At 46.3% G+C, this 18,661-nt stretch overlaps 1 protein-coding gene across 2 annotated transcripts in view; it reads left to right on the top strand.

Moving 5' to 3' along the window:
* The window catches only part of ECPAS (Ecm29 proteasome adaptor and scaffold), a 280,472-nt gene that overhangs the window by 142,821 nt on the left and 118,990 nt on the right, over positions 1-18,661 (top strand). For both annotated transcript variants that reach the window (XM_063914681.1, XM_063914682.1), the window contains exons 24-26: positions 3,296-3,419; positions 3,744-3,889; positions 15,790-15,844. In XM_063914681.1, coding sequence (XP_063770751.1) covers positions 3,296-3,419; positions 3,744-3,889; positions 15,790-15,844 — 325 coding nt within the window. The remainder of the gene's footprint in view (positions 1-3,295; positions 3,420-3,743; positions 3,890-15,789; positions 15,845-18,661) is intronic.

Genomic DNA, 18,661 nt, shown 5'->3' with positions numbered 1-18,661 from the left:
CAATTAGTGGCGGGAAGCAACCGTGCCCGGTCTTTGTGTCAAAATATCAATGGATAGAAAATACAGGCTTGTGTAGAAGCAGCAGCAATACGGACAGGAATATTGGAGAGGGAATATCCTGCAGCAATTTCGGGAGGCAGGGGCAGGATGTTGGTGTGTAGTACACTGAAGGATATTAGTGCAGTACAGCAGCGTAGTCAGTTCCAATCTATATGCAGCTCCTATGTGGCAGAATGGGAGAGCTGCGCAGTGGGAACACCTGACTGTGCTTCCAACAGTATGTTGAATTAATATAGGTAATATAGATATTGAGAGGCTGAGAATGAATGAGAGCAACTGACAGTAAGGTCTCAGAGATCAAAAACAGTTCACTGGTCACAGGAGAATCCCATCAGGCAGCCCATCAGATGTGCAGGCATGGGCAGCAGCCTTTATAATCCACTCCCAAAATGGCCGCAGTGTCCCTTCCCCAGGAGTACCTGCTTATCCTCCTAGCTTCAGGGTCCCAGGTCACAGCCCGAGAGGCAGAGGAGAGGCTATCTCCCCCCCACAGTCTTTCCGCGGCATCTGGCAGCAGCCCGCCGCTCGAGCTCCGGGTGTCCCGCGGCTGAGGCTGCCAAAATCGAGGCCGGGGATCCGGAGGAGTTGTAGGCCGCAGGGCCGGACGTCGGCGAATGCCGCCTCCACGGGACCCGGAGACCACGGAGAGGGACGCCCGTCAGTGCCCAGCAGTACGGGGTGAGTATTTCGGCCGGGCAGAAGCACCAGAGGGAGTCCGGATGGGTATCAGGAGTTTGGTAGCCGGGGAGCTCCCGAGACCTGCTGCCTACTCCTCGGCCGTCGTGGCCACGCCCCAGCCAAAACTATCTTTATGTACAGCATACACACTACCCAATAATCATTTAGTTCTTATTGGTCCCTTCGATTCCAAATCATCTCACTCATAGGGGGGTATTCAATTGTTTGAAAAGTCAGTTGGGTGTCTGTTTTTTCCTGCCTATTAGATAGGAAAAAAACAATCTAATAGGTAGGAAAAAACAGACACCCAACTGACTTTTCAAACAATTGAATACCCCCCATAGTGTCTCTGTACACTTTACACTAAACATCGGCCAAAGTTTGTGCACACTGCATGTTGTGAATGATCCCAAAACATTGTGAATGACCTAGCGTGTGCAGCACACCCTATATCGAAGCTGATTCTATGTGATTTGGACTGACAGTCGGGACCTGGTGCGGCGTACACACTGTACAATTATCTGGCCAATAACCCATTATCTGTCACGTCAGCACAAAAATTGTATAGTGTGTACTATATAGCAGAAGAGGCAGAACAGATCCACGTGTAAACTACTGTAAATATGGAACAAACATTGTTGGGAAACACAATTTGACATGACCGCTATTGCTACAGATAGGAGGTGGAACTTGCCGGACATGCCTTATATATGTTAGTCACACAGGGAGAGGTTTCATTTGTGTCCCATCTCTAGCAAGAAAGTCCCCAGATAGATGATTCCCTAAATTTGCTGACAGACTCTATGCTTGGAATAGTACAGTACTTTTGTTAATATTTCCTTTAGTCTATCAGCCTTGGGAAGCACCTTCTATAGTTCACAAAGAATGTGAAAAGCGCTGGTATAAAGCAAAGATTTTTATTGCATAAAAATGAATTGTTTAAAACAATTTAAAAGCAGTATACACATAACAATGACATGAAAAAGATTTATATCGCATATCCTATTGCTATCAACAGACAACCTTTCATAGCAACGAAAACACGTGGCAACTTTATATTAGCAACAGCTGATTAGTGTGAACTCCAGCTTACTATTAATTTGATCCAGCACTGGAATGACAGCGATATTTAAACGGTTAGTTGTAAACCGTTAAAGAACCAAAGAAAGTCCAGCGATAGTATAGCTGCAGATTGTTAGGCTTAATTAGAAGCAGTTTTCACAAGCAAGCAGAGAGGGTTGGGTTATATTACCACTTTGCAGAGTCCATCTCAAAATCCATCCTCCCGTCCACTGGTGCTGGTAACCTGAAAAGTAGCCTTATCCAGAGGAGCATCTAATTAGGACTCATCACAACCTCCCCTGTGGTCTTTTATATCATAACGCACCGTGTCACTGTCTCCTTTATAGTCTCCACTGTCCGTTCAGATGTGCCGCTTAAGGTATGGAATGGATGGCGCATTATCAGCCTATAAAGTAGTGGGTAAATGCACGCTGTGTTGCCACCCAAAATAGATTAGGAGGGGGGGTGGCTTTTCCCCCATAGTGTCCACAACGATGACTCGTTTCCCCACCTAGAACAAGTATTGGTTGCTTTCCTAAGATCCTCGGATATTTACCTTCTATATTACCTGGCTATTTTTTCTTAGGACAGTGTGTTAGCTGTATGTTGTGCGGTTTCTACCTATAATGCAGCAGCTTTGTTTTGGATATGTGGGTGGCTGTATTAATCTGGTTCTCTATGGCCTGTGGTCCCTGAAGCTTTTAGTGTAGATGGAAGCTGTAATACAATGAATGTGAAGGAATGTTGGAAATCCAGTAGGTCATTTTCAAGTTGATGGCGGGTTGAAATTCATTGAACCATTTTTTGAATTGCCTTGTTAACTACCTCAACATTCTTTGGGAAAAATATCTCTTGCTTGTGTATTATATTTCCAAATGCCTCATTCTAAGGGAGGTATTCAATTCTTTTCACCCCTTTCCACACCCGTTCTGTTTCTGCCCTCGGGGGCATGGTATCATTATTTCAGCTCTCTACCCCCCAGAGTAGTGAGGCACCCAACCCTTTACACGGCTAAACTTGATTACTATGGGCATGATATACACAATAAAGGGGATCATTTTAGAAAGGAGATTGGGCGTGATATATCATTTGAATACCGCCCTTAGAGTGTATATACTGTATATTTCCACGGTCAACAAACAATGGTTGAAATAAGTGAATTTAAATGATAACAAATTACACTCTAGTCTCTTGCTTTTTCAATAGTATCTTTTTAAAGGTATGGTTTGCCATTCTCAATATTGATTGGTAAACTGTTTATGGGGAGAAAGATGTGTTGCAAGGGATGAGCACGGTTTTCTCCATATGTGATGCGATCTCACCCAATGTATGGGGTGGCCACACTTGCCCTGGGGCAACACTACTACCTTCACTTTTTCTTTAGTAAATTTGATGTATTTTACATGTTTTTACGTAAGTGACATTTAAAATATTTATTTTATATAATTAATATTCTTCTACTCTCCTTTCATTTAACTCCATCTTCCCTTTCCAGGCAAAACAAATTGAGCTTCAGTTTACAATAGGGGAGGCAATAACTAATGCAGCCATTGGATCACAATCCACAGCAGCCAGAGATGTATGGATCATTGCTGAGGAGGACTATCAACCACCTGCTGGTAGGTCCTTTAGTTACCATGCTGCTTGAATTACCCTCATGATCAAAAAGTTCCGCTGGTTATGAGTACAGACTACTATATATACTATATATAAAATATATGATGCAGTATTGCAGCTGGATGCATCATCCTTTATATTCCGCATCCCACATCTGTTTCATTGCTAGTTGTTTCCTGATTTAGAGTTCCATTATTGCACAGATAATTTTTTTTTTTTGTGTGTGTGTGTTTTTAAACTCCACAATCAGGATCAGAAATACTGCACACAATGATTACGGATCTTAAATGTGTATCCATTTGATTTTTTTGTCATCATTCTATTAGATGTGAAAGTGAATGATGTTGTCCCGTGGGTTTTGGACCAGATTCTTAACAAACATGTTGTCAGTGTGAATCCACATGTCAGGCAGGCGGCCTGTATATGGCTCTTGTCTGTGGTGAAGAAACTGAGCAAACATCAGGAAATAAAGGTACATTATGTGTCTTTTAAAGTATTTTAGCCATGGAATATATGCAATGTAGTTCTGGTCTCTGCACAATACGTTCAGCTTTAATTGTAAAATGTTTTTCTTTGATTGTCAGTGACTTTCATTTGTTCCTGAGGTAGGGCTACAGTCTCAGATAATCCACTATGAATGTCTCAAGTGGATTGCATATAGGCCCTCATTCCGAGTTGCTCGCTCGCTCGCTAGCTGCTTTTAGCAGCATTGCACACGCTAAGCCGCCGCCCTCTGGGAGTGTATCTTAGCTTAGCTTAGAATTGCGAACGAAAGATTCGCAAAATTGCGAATAGAAATTTCTTAGCAGTTTCTGAGTAGCTCCACACTTACTCTGCCACTGCGATCAGTTCAGTCAGTTTCGTTCCTGGTTTGACTTCACAAACACACCCAGCGTTCGCCCAGGCACTCCCCCGTTTCTCCAGCCACACCCGCATTTTTCCCAGAAACGGCAGCGTTTTTTCACACACACACCCATAAAATGTCCAGTTTCCGCCCAGAAACACCCACTTCCTGTCAATCACACTCCGATCACCAGAACGAAAAAAAATCCTCGTAATGCCGTGAGTAAAATACTAACTTTTGAGTAAAATAACTAAGCGCATGCGCTCTGTGAACATTGCGCATGCGCAGTAAGCGACTAATCACAATATAGAGAAAATCGGCAACGAGCGAACAACTCGGAATGAGGGCCATAATCAGGATAACATTATATATCAAGCAGCCCCTCTCAGCACGCAAGATCACACGAGAATCTTCTAGTGTCTGGCTTCTTTTATGCTGAAAATATGTCTTAGTCACAATGCAATATCTGTGTACGAAGTGCTACAAAGTAGCAGCCACAGCTTTTTACCAATACAATTTCCACTGTACTCTGTATACAGTCACACACAATATACAAGTGTCTCATATCAATATTAATCAGCAGTCTCCTCGTGCATCCTAGTCTCTTTGCATTGCAATTAAGATGCATTTTCTGCAAAGAAAGATGCCGATGTTAAGAGTTGCACAGGACCTGGCAGCTCACTCACGCTACGCATCCTGCGCTGTATGGCGTATTGAGGCTGGATGTATGAGGACAAAACTTTATATACCAAGTACAATAAACATTAAAAAAGTTTCAAATATCATTCAGTAATACACATTTATTATCTGTCCTACATGTACATGTGCAGTACACTATGGGATAAGGGAACACAACTTGAAATAATTAAACATATACGTATTCAGTCACTTGAACCCATAGAGTGAACATGTACGGCTTGCTGTTTGGCATCACATCACATAAGGATATAGATGTATGTCCATTGTGTCCTGCTGGTGATATCACTTAACTGTAAATCCACCCTGAGTAACTGGAGAGCAACAATGTTTACTGTAAGACACGATTAATGTTCTTTTGTCTACGTCCAATATCATCATTTACCAATGTTTCTCTTACGTCCTAGAGGATGCTGGGGTCCACATTAGTACCATGGGGTATAGACGAGTCCACTAGGAGCCACTGGCACTTTAACAGTTTAATAGTGTGGGCTGGCTCCTCCCTCTGCCCCTCCTACCAGACTCAGTTTAGAAAATGTGTCCGGAGGAGCCGGTCATAGCTAGGGGAGCTCCATAGGAGTTTTTCTAGTTTTATTTTTTTCATTAGAGTTTAGGCACAGGAAGGCTGCGGCGCGGTGAGGTGGCGCCCTAAGCCAGTCACTCAAGGCTACCAGCTACCAGGGACCTCTGTGATGCTGTTAGCAAAATCCTCAGGCCAGTATAATCTTTTGAAAGTACGGGAAGAGGTGCCATTTCCAGGGGGCGGAGCTTCTCCTCAGAGCGGACCCAGCAGCATTTAGCACCATTTTCTCCCTGCAGAGAGATCCAGAGACGCTGACTGGGAGTGCTATCCCTCCACACGACTCCAGCTATCCTGTGCGGTACCAAGGGGTTGTAGAAGGGGAGGGGAGGCTGTACATTTCTGTGTAGTCTATTAAGGGTACACAGCTCGAGGTATTTTGTTATATCTACCAAATTAAGCGCTGTGTGTGTGCTGGCTCCAAGCTCTGTGTTTCTCTGAAAGTTCTTGAAGAAAAAACTGTCTGACATTTTCCTGTGTGAGTGTGGTGTATGTTTTCTCACATAGCCATGTCCAGGGACTCTGTGTCTTATGCTGCAAAGGATATTTCTTCCCCAGAGGAATCCATTCCATGTACCCAGGAATGTAATGTATTGTCTCAGATTCCTATTAAAGAGCCAGAATGGCTGACTTCTATTAAAGGAATGATCTCTCAGATCTCTGCTAGGGTAGCTCATACTGAGACGGAAACTCAGGTTTTAAAGAATTCTATGGCTGGTTCTGTTCCTATTCCTTCTCAATCCCCTAGCATATTCCCAAAGAAATGTGCACTTGCCTAGATTATGCAAGATGACACGGATGCTGACTCTGACGCGGCAGACGGTGATGGGGATGTGCTGAGGGGGGCGGCGTCCCTGGCTAAGGGGGTGCAGTTCATGATTGAGGCCATTAGAGATGTGTTAGACATTACTCACACACCACTTGAGCAGGTTGAGGAGGCTTACTTCACAGACAATAAGAAAGCCTCGCTAACCTTTCCTGCGTCTAAAGAGTTAAATGCTTTATTTGAAAAATCCTGGGAAACCCCGGAGAAAAAATTCCAGATCCCCAAGAGGGTTCTGGTTGCTTTTCCCTTCCCTAAGGAGGATAGAAAAAGATGGGAAAACCCACCCATAGTTGACGCATCTGTCTCCAGACTGTCAAAAAAGGTGGTTTTACATTCCGATTTGGCCGCCGCACCAGGCTTATCTCAGGTTTGCACTGTTAGACAGTCACTATCCGTTTCAGGCACTGCCATTTGGTCTCTCCACGGCACAGAGGGTGTTCACCAAGGTGATGGCAGAGATGATGGTTCTCCTCCGCAGACAGGGAGTGAACATAATTCCATATCTGGACGATCTGCTGATAAAGGCATCGACCAGGGAGACCTTGTTGCAACCATTGCTCTCATGACTCGTCTGCTCAAGGAACATGGTTGGATCCTGAACCTTCCGAAGTCACATTTGGAGCCGACAAGGAGATGATCATCCACAGAAAAGACACTCGACACGGAAGTGCAGAGGGTGTTTCTACAGGAGGAAAAAGCGTTGGTGATTCAAACAATGGTCCGGGATGTACTGAAGCCAGCCCGGGTATTGGTTCATCAGTGCATTCCCCTTCTGGGGAAGATGGTTGCCTCCTACGAGGCTCTACAATACGGAAGATTTCATGCTCGATCCTTTCAACTGGATTTCCTAGACAAGTGGTCGGGGTCTCATCTACATATGCACCTAAGGATACGTCTGTCACCGAAAGCAAGAATTTCACTCCTCTGGTGGCTGCAAATGTCTCACCTTCTGGAGGGCCGCAGGTTCGGGATTCAGGACGGGATCCTGATGACCACGGACGCAAGTCTCCGGGGTTGGAGCGCAGTCACTCAAGAAGAAACTTTCCAAGGAAGGTGGTCAAGTCTGAAATTCCAGTCTTCCAATAAACATTCTGAAACTAAGAGCCGTGTACAACGGTCTTCTCCAAGCGTCACATCTTCTGCGAGATCGTGCCATTCAAGTACAGTCGGACAATGTAACGACGGTGGCCTACATCAACCGACAGGGCGGAACGAAGAGCAGAGCTGCAATGTCAGAGGTAACAAGAATCATCTTCTGGGCAGAAAAACACGCGTTGGCACTGTCAGCAATTTTCATTACGGGAGTGGACAACTGGGAAGCGGACTTCCTTAGCAGACACTATCTCCATCCAGGAGAGTGGGGCCTCCATCCAGAGGTGTTCACGGAAGTGACACATCTTTGGGGGGTTCCTCAGATAGACATGATGGCCTCCCGCCTCAACAAGAAGCTTCAGAGGTATTGTTCCAGGTTGAGAGACCCGCAAGCAGTGGCTTGCGGGTCTCGCTTTGGTGTCTCCGTGGGTGTTCCAGTCAGTGTACGTGTATCCTCCACTTCCACTCATTCCAATGATTCTAAAGCTCATAAGGAGAACAAGAGTTCAGGCAATCCTCATTGCTCCGGACTGGCCAAGAAGGGCTTGGTTTGCAGTTCTTCTGGGGCTACTGCTGGAAGATCCGAGGTATCTTCCGCTTTGGGAGGACCTGTTACAACAGGGGCTGTTCGCTTATCAAGACTTACCGTGGCACGTTTGAACGCCAGATATTAGCTTGGCAAGTCATTCCTACCCTGATACAGGCTAGGAAAGGAGTAACATCTAAACATTACCATCGCATTTGGAAAAAGTATGTATCTTGGTGTGAATCCAAGAAGTTTCCTACGGTGGAGTTTTAACTGGGACGGTTTCTCCTCTTCCTGCAAGCAGGTGTGGATATGGGCCTGAGGTTGGGATCCGTAAAGGTCCAGATTTCGTCCTTACCAGCTGGCTTCCCTCCCTGAGGTTCAGACTTTTTTGAAAGGGGTTCTGCACCTCCAGCCTCCCTTTGTGCCGCCTACGGCACCCTGGGATCTTAACGTGGTGTTACAGTTCCTCCAATCGAAATGGTTCGAGCCTCTACAGGAGGTTAAAGTCAAGTTTCTCACGTGGAAGGCTGTCACTTTGTTGGCCTTAGCTTCTGCTCGATGTGTGTTGGAGTTGAGGGCTTTGTCTTGTAAAAGCCCCTATTTGATCTTCCATGAAGATAGAGCTGAGCTCCAACACGTCAGCAGTTTCTTCCAAAGGTTGTGTCGGCATTTCATATCAACCAACCTATTGTGGTGCCAGTGGCTACGGACTCCTCAATTTCATCAAAGTCCTTGGCTGTTGTAAGGGATCTGAAAATCTATGTGAAGATGACTGCTCGTCACGGAAAACCGGACTCTCTGTTTGTCCTGTATGATTCCAAGAAACTTGGGTGTCCTGCTTCTAAGCAGACGATCTCTCGCTTGATCAGGTTAACTATCCAGTATGCGTATTCTACGGCAGGACTGCCGTGTCCAAAATCTGTTAAGGGTCACTACTCGTGAGGTGGGTTCTTCCTGGGCGGCTGCCAGTGGTGTCTCGGCTTTACAGCTTTGCCGAGCGCCTACTTGGTCTGGTTCGAACACGTTTGCAAAATTCTACAGGTTCGATACTTTGGCCTCTGAGGACCTAAGGTTTGGTCAATGAGTTCTGCAGGAGCCTCCGCACTCTCCCTCCCATTCTGGGAGCTTTGGTACATCCCCATGGTACTAATGTGAACCCCAGCATCCTCTAGGACTTAAGAGAAAATAGGATTTTTATTACCTACCGGTAAATCCTTTTCTAGTAGTCCGTACAGGATGCTGGACGCCCGCCCAGCGCTTTGTTATCCTGCAGTGGTAACTTGATTCAGTACTGCTTTGTTCTTAGTTTAGTACTGCGTTATTACTTGGTTCAGTAATGTTATTCATCTGTTGCTGAGTTTTCAAGCTAGTTAGCTTGGTTTGCCTTGTTTGTGTGAGCTGGTGTGAATCTCGCCACTACCGGTGTAAAATCCTTCTCTCGAAGTTGTCCGTCTCCTCGGGCACAGTTTCTAGACTGAGTCTGGTAGGAGGGGCATAGAGGGAGGAGCCAGCCCACACTCTCAAACTCTTAAAGTGCCAGTGGCTCCTAGTGGACCAGTCTATACCTCATGGTACTAATGTGGACCCAAGCATCCTCTATGGACTACGAGAAAAGGATTTACTGGTAGGTAATTTAAAATCCTATTTCTCTATCGTCCTAGTGGATGCTGGGGTTCCTGAAAGGACCATGGGGAATAGCGGCTCCGCAGGAGACAGGGCACAAAAAGTAAAGCTTTTCCAGATCAGGTGGTGTGCACTGGCTCCTCCCCCTATGACCCTCCTCCAGACTCCAGTTAGATTTTTGTGCCCGGCCGAGAAGGGTGCAATCTAGGTGGCTCTCCTAAAGAGCTGCTTAGAAAAAGTTTAGCTAGGTTTTTTATTTTGCAGTGATTCCTGCTGGCAACAGGATCACTGCAGCGAGGGACTGAGGGGAGAAGGAGTCAACTCACCTGCGTGCAGGATGGATTGGCTTCTTGGCTACTGGACATCAAGCTCCAGAGGGACGATCACAGGTACAGCCTGGATGGTCACCGGAGCCGCGCCGCCGGCCCCCTTGCAGATGCTGAAGTCAGAAGAGGTCCAGAATCGGCGGCTGAAGACTCCTGCAGTCTTCTAAAGGTAGCGCACAGCACTGCAGCTGTGCGCCATTTTCCTCTCAGCACACTTCACACGGCAGTCACTGAGGGTGCAGGGCGCTGGGAGGGGGGCGCCCTGGGAGGCAAATGAGTACCTATAAAGGCTAAAAATACCTCACATATAGCCCTAGAGGCTATATGGAGATATTTAACCCCTGCCTGATTTCTCTAAATAGCGGGAGACGAGCCCGCCGGAAAAGGGGCGGGGCCTATCTCCTCAGCACACGGCGCCATTTCCTCTCACAGCTCCGCTGGTCAGGACGGCTCCCAAGTCTCTCCCCTGCACTGCACTACAGAAACAGGGTAAAACAGAGAGGGGGGGGCACATTTATGGCGATATTTTGATATAACAAAGCAGCTATAGGGGAGCACTTATTATAAGGCTATCCCTGATATATATATAGCGCTTTTGGTGTGTGCTGGCAAACTCTCCCTCTGTCTCCCCAAAGGGCTAGTGGGTCCTGTCTTCATTAGGAGCATTCCCTGTGTGTCTGCTGTGTGTCGGTACGTGTGTGTCGACATGTATGAGGACGATATTGGTGTGGAGGCGGAGCAATTGCCAAATATGGGGATGTCACCTCCTAGGGGGTCGACACCAGAATGGATGCCTTTATTTATGGAACTACGGGATAGTGTCAACACGCTAAAGCAGTCGTTTGACGACATGAGACGGCCGGACAATCAATTAGTGCCTGTCCAGGCGACTCAAACACCGTCAGGGGCTGTGAAACGCCCTTTGCCTCAGTCGGTCGACACAGACCCAGACACAGGCGATGACTCCAGTGGTGACGGTGACGAATCAACCGTATTTTCCAGTAGGGCCACACGTTATATGATTTTGGCAATGAAGGAGGCGTTACATTTAGCTGATACTACAGGTACCACTAAACAGGGTATTATGTGGGGTATGAAAAAACTACCTATAGTTTTTCCTGAATCAGAAGAACTAAATGACGTGTGTAATGAAGCGTGGGTTGCCCCTGATAAAAAGCTGATAATTTCAAAGAAATTATTGGCATTATACCCTTTCCCGCCAGAGGTTAGGGAGCGCTGGGAAACACCTCCTAGGGTGGACAAGGCGCTAACACGCTTATCTAAACAAGTGGCGTTACCCTCTCCTGAGACGGCCGCACTTAAAGATCCATCAGATAGGAGGATGGAAAATATCCAAAAAAGTATATACACACATGCAGGTGTTATACTACGACCAGCTGTAGCAACTGCCTGGATGGGCAGTGCGGGGGTAGTTTGGTCAGAGTCCCTGATTGAAAATATTGATACCCTGGACAGGGACAATATTTTACTGTCGTTAGAGCAAATAAAGGATGCATTTCTTTATATGCGTGATGCACAGAGGGATATATGCACACTGGCATCACGGGTAAGTGCTATGTCCATTTCGGCCAGAAGAGCTTTATGGACGCGACAGTGGACAGGCGATGCGGATTCAAAACGGCATATGGAAGTTTTGCCGTATAAGGGGGAGGAGTTATTTGGAGTCGGTCTATCAGATTTGGTGGCCACGGCTACAGCCGGGAAATCCACCTTTCTACCTCAAGTCACTCCCCAACAGAAAAAGGCACCGACTTTTCAACCGCAGCCCTTTCGTTCCTTTAAAAATAAGAGAGCAAAGGGCTATTCATATCTGCCACGAGGCAAAGGTCGAGGGAAGAGACAGCAACACGCAGCTCCTTCCCAGGATCAGAAGCCCTCCCCGGCTTCTACAAAAGCCTCAGCATGACGCTGGGGCTTCTCAAGCGGACTCGGGGACGGTGGGGGGTCGTCTCAAAAATTACAGCGCGCAGTGGGCTCACTCGCAAGTAGATCCCTGGATCCTGCAGATAATATCTCAGGGATACAGGTTGGAATTAGAGACAGATCCACCTCGCCGTTTCCTGAAGTCTGCTTTACCAACGTCCCCCTCCGAAAGGGAGACGGTGTTGGAAGCCATTCACAAGCTGTACTCTCAGCAGGTGATAGTCAAGGTACCTCTTCTGCAACAAGGGAAGGGGTATTATTCCACTCTTTTTGTGGTACCGAAGCCGGATGGCTCGGTAAGGCCTATTCTAAATCTGAAGTCCTTGAACCTGTACATAAAGAAGTTCAAGTTCAAAATGGAGTCACTCAGAGCAGTGATAGCGAACCTGGAAGAGGGGGACTTTATGGTATCCTTGGACATCAAGGATGCGTATCTCCACGTTCCAATTTACCCCTCACACCAGGGGTACCTCAGGTTCGTTGTACAAAACTGTCACTATCAGTTTCAGACGCTGCCGTTCGGATTGTCCACGGCACCTCGGATCTTTACAAAGGTAATGGCCGAGATGATGATTCTTCTTCGAAGAAAAGGCGTATTAATTATCCCATACTTGGACGATCTCCTAATAAGGGCGAGGTCCAGAGAACAGCTAGAGATGGGATTAGCACTGTCTCAAGAAGTGCTAAAACAGCACGGGTGGATTCTGAATATTCCAAAATCCCAGTTAATGCCGACAACTCGTCTGCTGTTCCTAGGGATGATTCTGGACACGGTTCAGAAAAAGGTTTTTCTCCCGGAGGAAAAAGCCAAGGAGTTATCCGAGCTTGTCAGGAACCTCCTAAAACCAGGAAAGGTGTCTGTACATCAATGCACAAGAGTCCTGGGAAAAATGGTGGCTTCTTACGAAGCGATTCCATTCGGCAGATTCCACGCAAGAATTTTCCAAAGGGATCTGTTGGACAAATGGTCAGGGTCGCATCTTCAGATGCACCTACGGATAACCCTGTCTCCAAGGACAAGGGTGTCTCTTCTGTGGTGGTTGCAGAGTCCTCATCTATTGGAGGGCCGCAGATTCGGCATACAGGATTGGATCCTGGTGACCACGGACGCAAGCCTGAGAGGCTGGGGAGCAACACAAGGAAGAAACTTCCAGGGAGTATGGACGAGCCTGGAAACGTCTCTTCACATAAACATATTGGAACTAAGAGCAATATACAATGCTCTAAGCCAGGCAGAACCTCTGCTTCAAGGAAAACCGGTGTTGATACAGTCGGACAACATCACGGCAGTCGCCCATGTGAACAGACAGGGCGGCACAAGAAGCAGGAGTGCAATGGCAGAAGCTGCAAGGATTCTTCGCTGGGCAGAGAATCATGTGATAGCACTGTCAGCAGTGTTCATCCCGGGAGTGGACAACTGGGAAGCAGACTTCCTCAGCAGACACGATCTTCACCCGGGAGAGTGGGGACTTCATCCAGAAGTCTTCCACATGCTGGTAACCCGTTGGGAAAGACCGATGGTGGACATGATGGCGTCTCGCCTCAACAAAAAACTGGACAGGTATTGCGCCAGGTCAAGAGATCCGCAGGCAATAGCTGTGGACGCGCTGGTAACGCCTTGGGTGTACCAGTCGGTGTATGCGTTTCCTCCTCTGCCTCTCATACCAAAAGTATTGAGAATTATACGGCAAAGAGGCGTGAGAACGATACTAGTGGTTCCGGATTGGCCAAGAAGGACTTGGTACCCGGAACTTCAAGAGATGATCACGGAAGATCCGTGGCCTCTACCTCTAAGGAGGGACTTGCTTCAGCAGGGTCCCTGTCTGTTTCAAGACTTACCGCGGCTGCGTTTGACGGCATGGCGGTTGAACGCCGGATCCTAAAGGAAAAAGGCATGCCGGAAGAAGTCATTCCTACTTTGATTAAAGCGAGGAAGGAAGTAACCGTGCAACATTATCACCGAATTTGGCGAAAATATGTTGCGTGGTGCGAAGATCGGAGTGCTCCGACGGAGGAATTTCAACTGGGTCGATTCCTACATTTCCTGCAATCAGGATTGTCTATGGGTCTCAAATTGGGATCTATTAAGGTTCAAATTTCGGCCCTGTCGATTTTCTTTCAAAAAGAATTGGCTTCAGTCCCTGAAGTCCAGACCTTTGTTAAGGGAGTGCTGCATATACAGCCGCCTGTGGTGCCTCCAGTGGCACCGTGGGATCTCAATGTGGTTTTGGAATTTCTAAAATCTCATTGGTTTGAACCACTAAAAAAGGTGGATTTGAAATATCTCACATGGAAAGTGACCATGCTTCTAGCCCTGGCTTCGGCCAGGAGAGTGTCAGAACTGGCAGCTTTATCTTACAAAAGCCCATATCTGATTTTCCATTCGGACAGGGCAGAACTGCGGACTCGTCCGCATTTTCTCCCTAAGGTGGTGTCAGCATTTCATCTGAACCAGCCTATTGTAGTGCCTGCGGCTACAAGTGACTTGGAGGACTCCAAGTTACTGGACGTTGTCAGAGCATTAAAAATATATATTGCAAGGACAGCTGGAGTCAGAAAATCTGACTCGTTGTTTATATTGTATGCACCCAACAAGATGGGTGCTCCTGCGTCTAAGCAGACGATTGCTCGTTGGATCTGTAGCACAATCCAACTTGCACATTCTGTGGCAGGCCTGCCACAGCCTAAATCTGTAAAGGCCCACTCCACAAGGAAGGTGGGCTCATCTTGGGCGGCTGCCCGAGGGGTCTCGGCATTACAACTCTGCCGAGCAGCTACGTGGTCAGGGGAGAACACGTTTGTAAAATTTTACAAATTTGATACTCTGGCTAGGGAGGACCTGGAGTTCTCTCATTCGGTGCTGCAGAGTCATCCGCACTCTCCCGCCCGTTTGGGAGCTTTGGTATAATCCCCATGGTCCTTTCAGGAACCCCAGCATCCACTAGGACGATAGAGAAAATAAGATTTTACTTACCGATAAATCTATTTCTCGGAGTCCGTAGTGGATGCTGGGCGCCCATCCCAAGTGCGGATTATCTGCAATAATTGTACATAGTTATTGTTAACTAATTCGGGTTATTGTTGAAGGAAGCCATCTTTCAGAGGCTCCGCTGTTATCATACTGTTAACTGGGTTTAGATCACAAGTTGTACGGTGTGATTGGTGTGGCTGGTATGAGTCTTACCCGGGATTCAAAATCCTCCCTTATTGTGTACGCTCGTCCGGGCACAGTACCTAACTGGAGTCTGGAGGAGGGTCATAGGGGGAGGAGCCAGTGCACACCACCTGATCTGGAAAAGCTTTACTTTTTGTGCCCTGTCTCCTGCGGAGCCGCTATTCCCCATGGTCCTTTCAGGAACCCCAGCATCCACTACGGACTCCGAGAAATAGATTTATCGGTAAGTAAAATCTTATTTTTTAGTGCCACCTCTAAAAACATAGGGAAGTATTCAGTTGGTGTTGGATCCTCTCCGACACTGAGGATCTGACACTTTGATATTCTGTTGCGGACCATTTCCGCCTGTTTCCCCTCTGATTCCGACCATTCATTTTCGTCCTCTCTTATGGGCGAAAATTAATGGTCAAAACTGACCCATTTTCGACCACGGCGTGGTCGAAAACACATGGATGAGCAGAGATTCCGCTCATCCATGTGTTTTTCAACATGTCGGAATTTTTCGACAGGGTGGAAAACCAGCACTTCAATTGAATATTGAAATGTTGAAAAGTGCAGATTATCAGCGGAATGTAACATCTTTCCGCTCTGTCGAAATAATTGAATACTCCCCATAAGCTGCAATGACATTTACACAAATTTACTTTTTTGTTTTTATTTTTTTATATAGAGCAACCATTATCAAATCAGTATGCACATTTTTAAAAGCAGTGTCTTTTCTTTTCTCCAATATTTAGTCAAAACTTAAAGAAATTCAAAGTGCCTTTATATCTGTCTTGTCTGATAATGATGGTATGTATACATTTTCTCAAAATTTTTATTCATATTAAAATGTATAAATCTAGTTGTATAAGATCAGGAAAATAAACAGTTAATGAGTAACTAGTACTACGGTACACTACTGATATTCATGTAGGTGATGATCGTGCTGCACATGAAAATGTCATGAGTTAATTAATAACTTAAACGAAAAAGGGGGGTAGGTGAGCGCTAGTATAATGGCTATAAGACACCTGAAATGCTAATACTGTTCTCTGGCAGCAGCTTCCCAAAATTGAGGTGCTGATCCTCAATCAAAAAATTCACAGAACAAGAAACACTCAGAGAAGCGCTACCATTAGACAGCATTAATTAATAACTTGCATGACATAATAACCCTCATGACTGGGATTTGCTTATCATCTACATTTGTCTTGCATGGAAGCATTGAAACAATAGATGTATATATTCAGGATGCAGTTAATATCCTGGCTGTCGAGATCCTGGCGTTCAGGAGACTGACGCCTGAATCCTGACAGCCAGTGAAATGCCGCCGGTTGGAAACTCGACAAACTTAACGGTTATTTCCACTTGGTTGGTGGTCCACACCTGAAGCATGGCGAGCGCAGCAAGTTCGCTGACGGGATTCCGCCATCTCTTCTGCCGGGAAATTATGTATTCCATATATTCCACTTGTAACAATGAAATGTGAAATTGGAAATAGCATCAGGATTACATTTTCTGGCTCTTGGTTTTGATTCGGCATTACAAATATTACTTACAAAGGTTTTACGAGTAACACATGAAGAAATTAGGACTTAGAGGATGTTAAATTGGTTAAACAAATCTAAATGGTTAAAAGCAACTGTGAAGCTCAGAGATGAATGCTTGCTTCATTTTCAGCACAGATGGAAAATGACCACTGTGGCAGAATGGGCTTATGGTGTACATGGTTTTTCAGATTTGACTTGGGGTTCCTCCTATTGTTACTGGTGGCTTTTACTGATGATAATTGTCACTCAGGGACTCTGTGCCAACTGTGCACCTCCATTGCAGCCAGTGACGTAAGAGAGTAGTCGCTAGCAATACCTAGAGTACTGGCGCCTATGTGGTATGTGTAGCTGGTAACTGAGGAGCCCTGGTTTCTAGAGACCCCTTACTTTGATGAGGACTGTAAGAAAGAAGGCATCATGTTGACTCTGGTAGATTGGGACAGCTGAGAAGTGATATCGGTAGTAGCTTTGATCTGATATTAGCCAACCACACTCTCTATAAGATCCATCATCATCTTACTTCATTTAGTGTTAGTCTCATTTGACCATTGACATTTGAAAAATCTTTGATATTGATCGGGATGGGCAGTTATATTAGACCATACATGCTATGATTTGCAAACCAATGGACCTTATTGATCATATTGGTCACTGTAATTAGGGCATGTATTTTCAATTTATGGCTTGGTTAAGCAAATTTGTAGAGATCTTTTTAAATTATTATTACTGTTTGTTTATTAGGCCCCAGGCAGTGCACACAATGCAGTTTATAGGATAGACAATAAACAAATAACACTACATAAGTAGAGCACACCATCGCATATGTGCATAGCATGAAATCAAAACATTACAATAAAATCCATGGATAAGGAGGAACAGAAAAAGGCAACAGCTGTACCCATCGCAAGGACAAGCAAACTGTATCAGAGTTTCTTCTTCATCCACTAGGGGTCACTGGAGTACTTTTGGGATATGGACGTCTTCCGCAGGAACAGGGCACTGAATATTTAAATTTAGAACACTCCACCCCTCCATATCCCAGAGTACCTCAGTGTTTTTTCTGTGCTCAAGTAGCAACAGGCTTGTGTGGCTCAGTCCACAATTATTTTGAATATTTTTATTTTTTTGTTAATATTTTTTTTTCTTTTTTCATATCACATCCCTTTCCCCCTTCCAAAAGGCCAGGGTCAGGGATAGTGGAAGCTGCTACAAGCAGCTGTGGCGTGTCGGTCCTCACCAAAAGAGCACCCTCACAGCCAGAGCAGACATCCTGCAGAAAGGCTGGCCGGTGCTTACAGAGAAGCCCCGTCGGAGCCTCACCACAGGAGTCCAGGTATGTTGGGGGACGGGGCGGTCAGCTCACGTGTGGGGACACTGTTTCTTACAGCATACAGACGCCCACCGCCCGCCCGCCGCCGCTGCTCCGGCCACCGCCGCTGCTCAAAGCCGCTTCGAGGGACCGTGCTCCCCGCCTCCCGCTGTCTGTTCTCCGGCGCGTCCCGCTACCCGGCCCACACTACCGCTGGCCGCCCAACACTACCGCTGGCCGCCCTACACTATGGCCATCCCTTGGTTGGCACTACCCGCGCCCCGGCCCTTACACATGCTCATTGCCACGGAGCATACAGGGGGGGGGGGAGGGGGAATCACAGCACCATTATAAGTAGCAAGCAGCTGCACGAGGGGGGGGCAAGCAGCAGCAGCAGTATGCTAGGCTGCATGGATAATATACGTAGGATTTTTGTTACACTATCCAAGGTTATATATCTGTTTAAAAGATTAGAACCTGTACTGTGATTAGACTGTAAGCATGGCATGGGGGCCATTTTTAACCATGCTTCCTGTGTCTTCCTGTTGTGATTCCAGAACGTACCAGTACTACATCTCTTCTCCACCGGAGGCGCAGGGGTGTTAGTGGGAATTTGGGATCACATTTCATAGGACTGGCCACGTGTACTGTACTTGGCCAGATATATATATCACACACACCTTAGTACTATTTTACTGAGTCGTGCAATTGTCTGTTTTTGTATATTGTATTGTCTGTCTCCATAATGAGTAAGGCACCAGCAAAAAC

The sequence above is a fragment of the Pseudophryne corroboree genome, chromosome 1 (genome assembly GCF_028390025.1).
Source record: "Pseudophryne corroboree isolate aPseCor3 chromosome 1, aPseCor3.hap2, whole genome shotgun sequence".
Classification (NCBI taxonomy): Eukaryota; Metazoa; Chordata; class Amphibia; order Anura; family Myobatrachidae; genus Pseudophryne; species Pseudophryne corroboree.
Note: the sequence above shows the minus strand (reverse complement) of the source record. Positions and strands in the feature narration are given on the sequence as shown.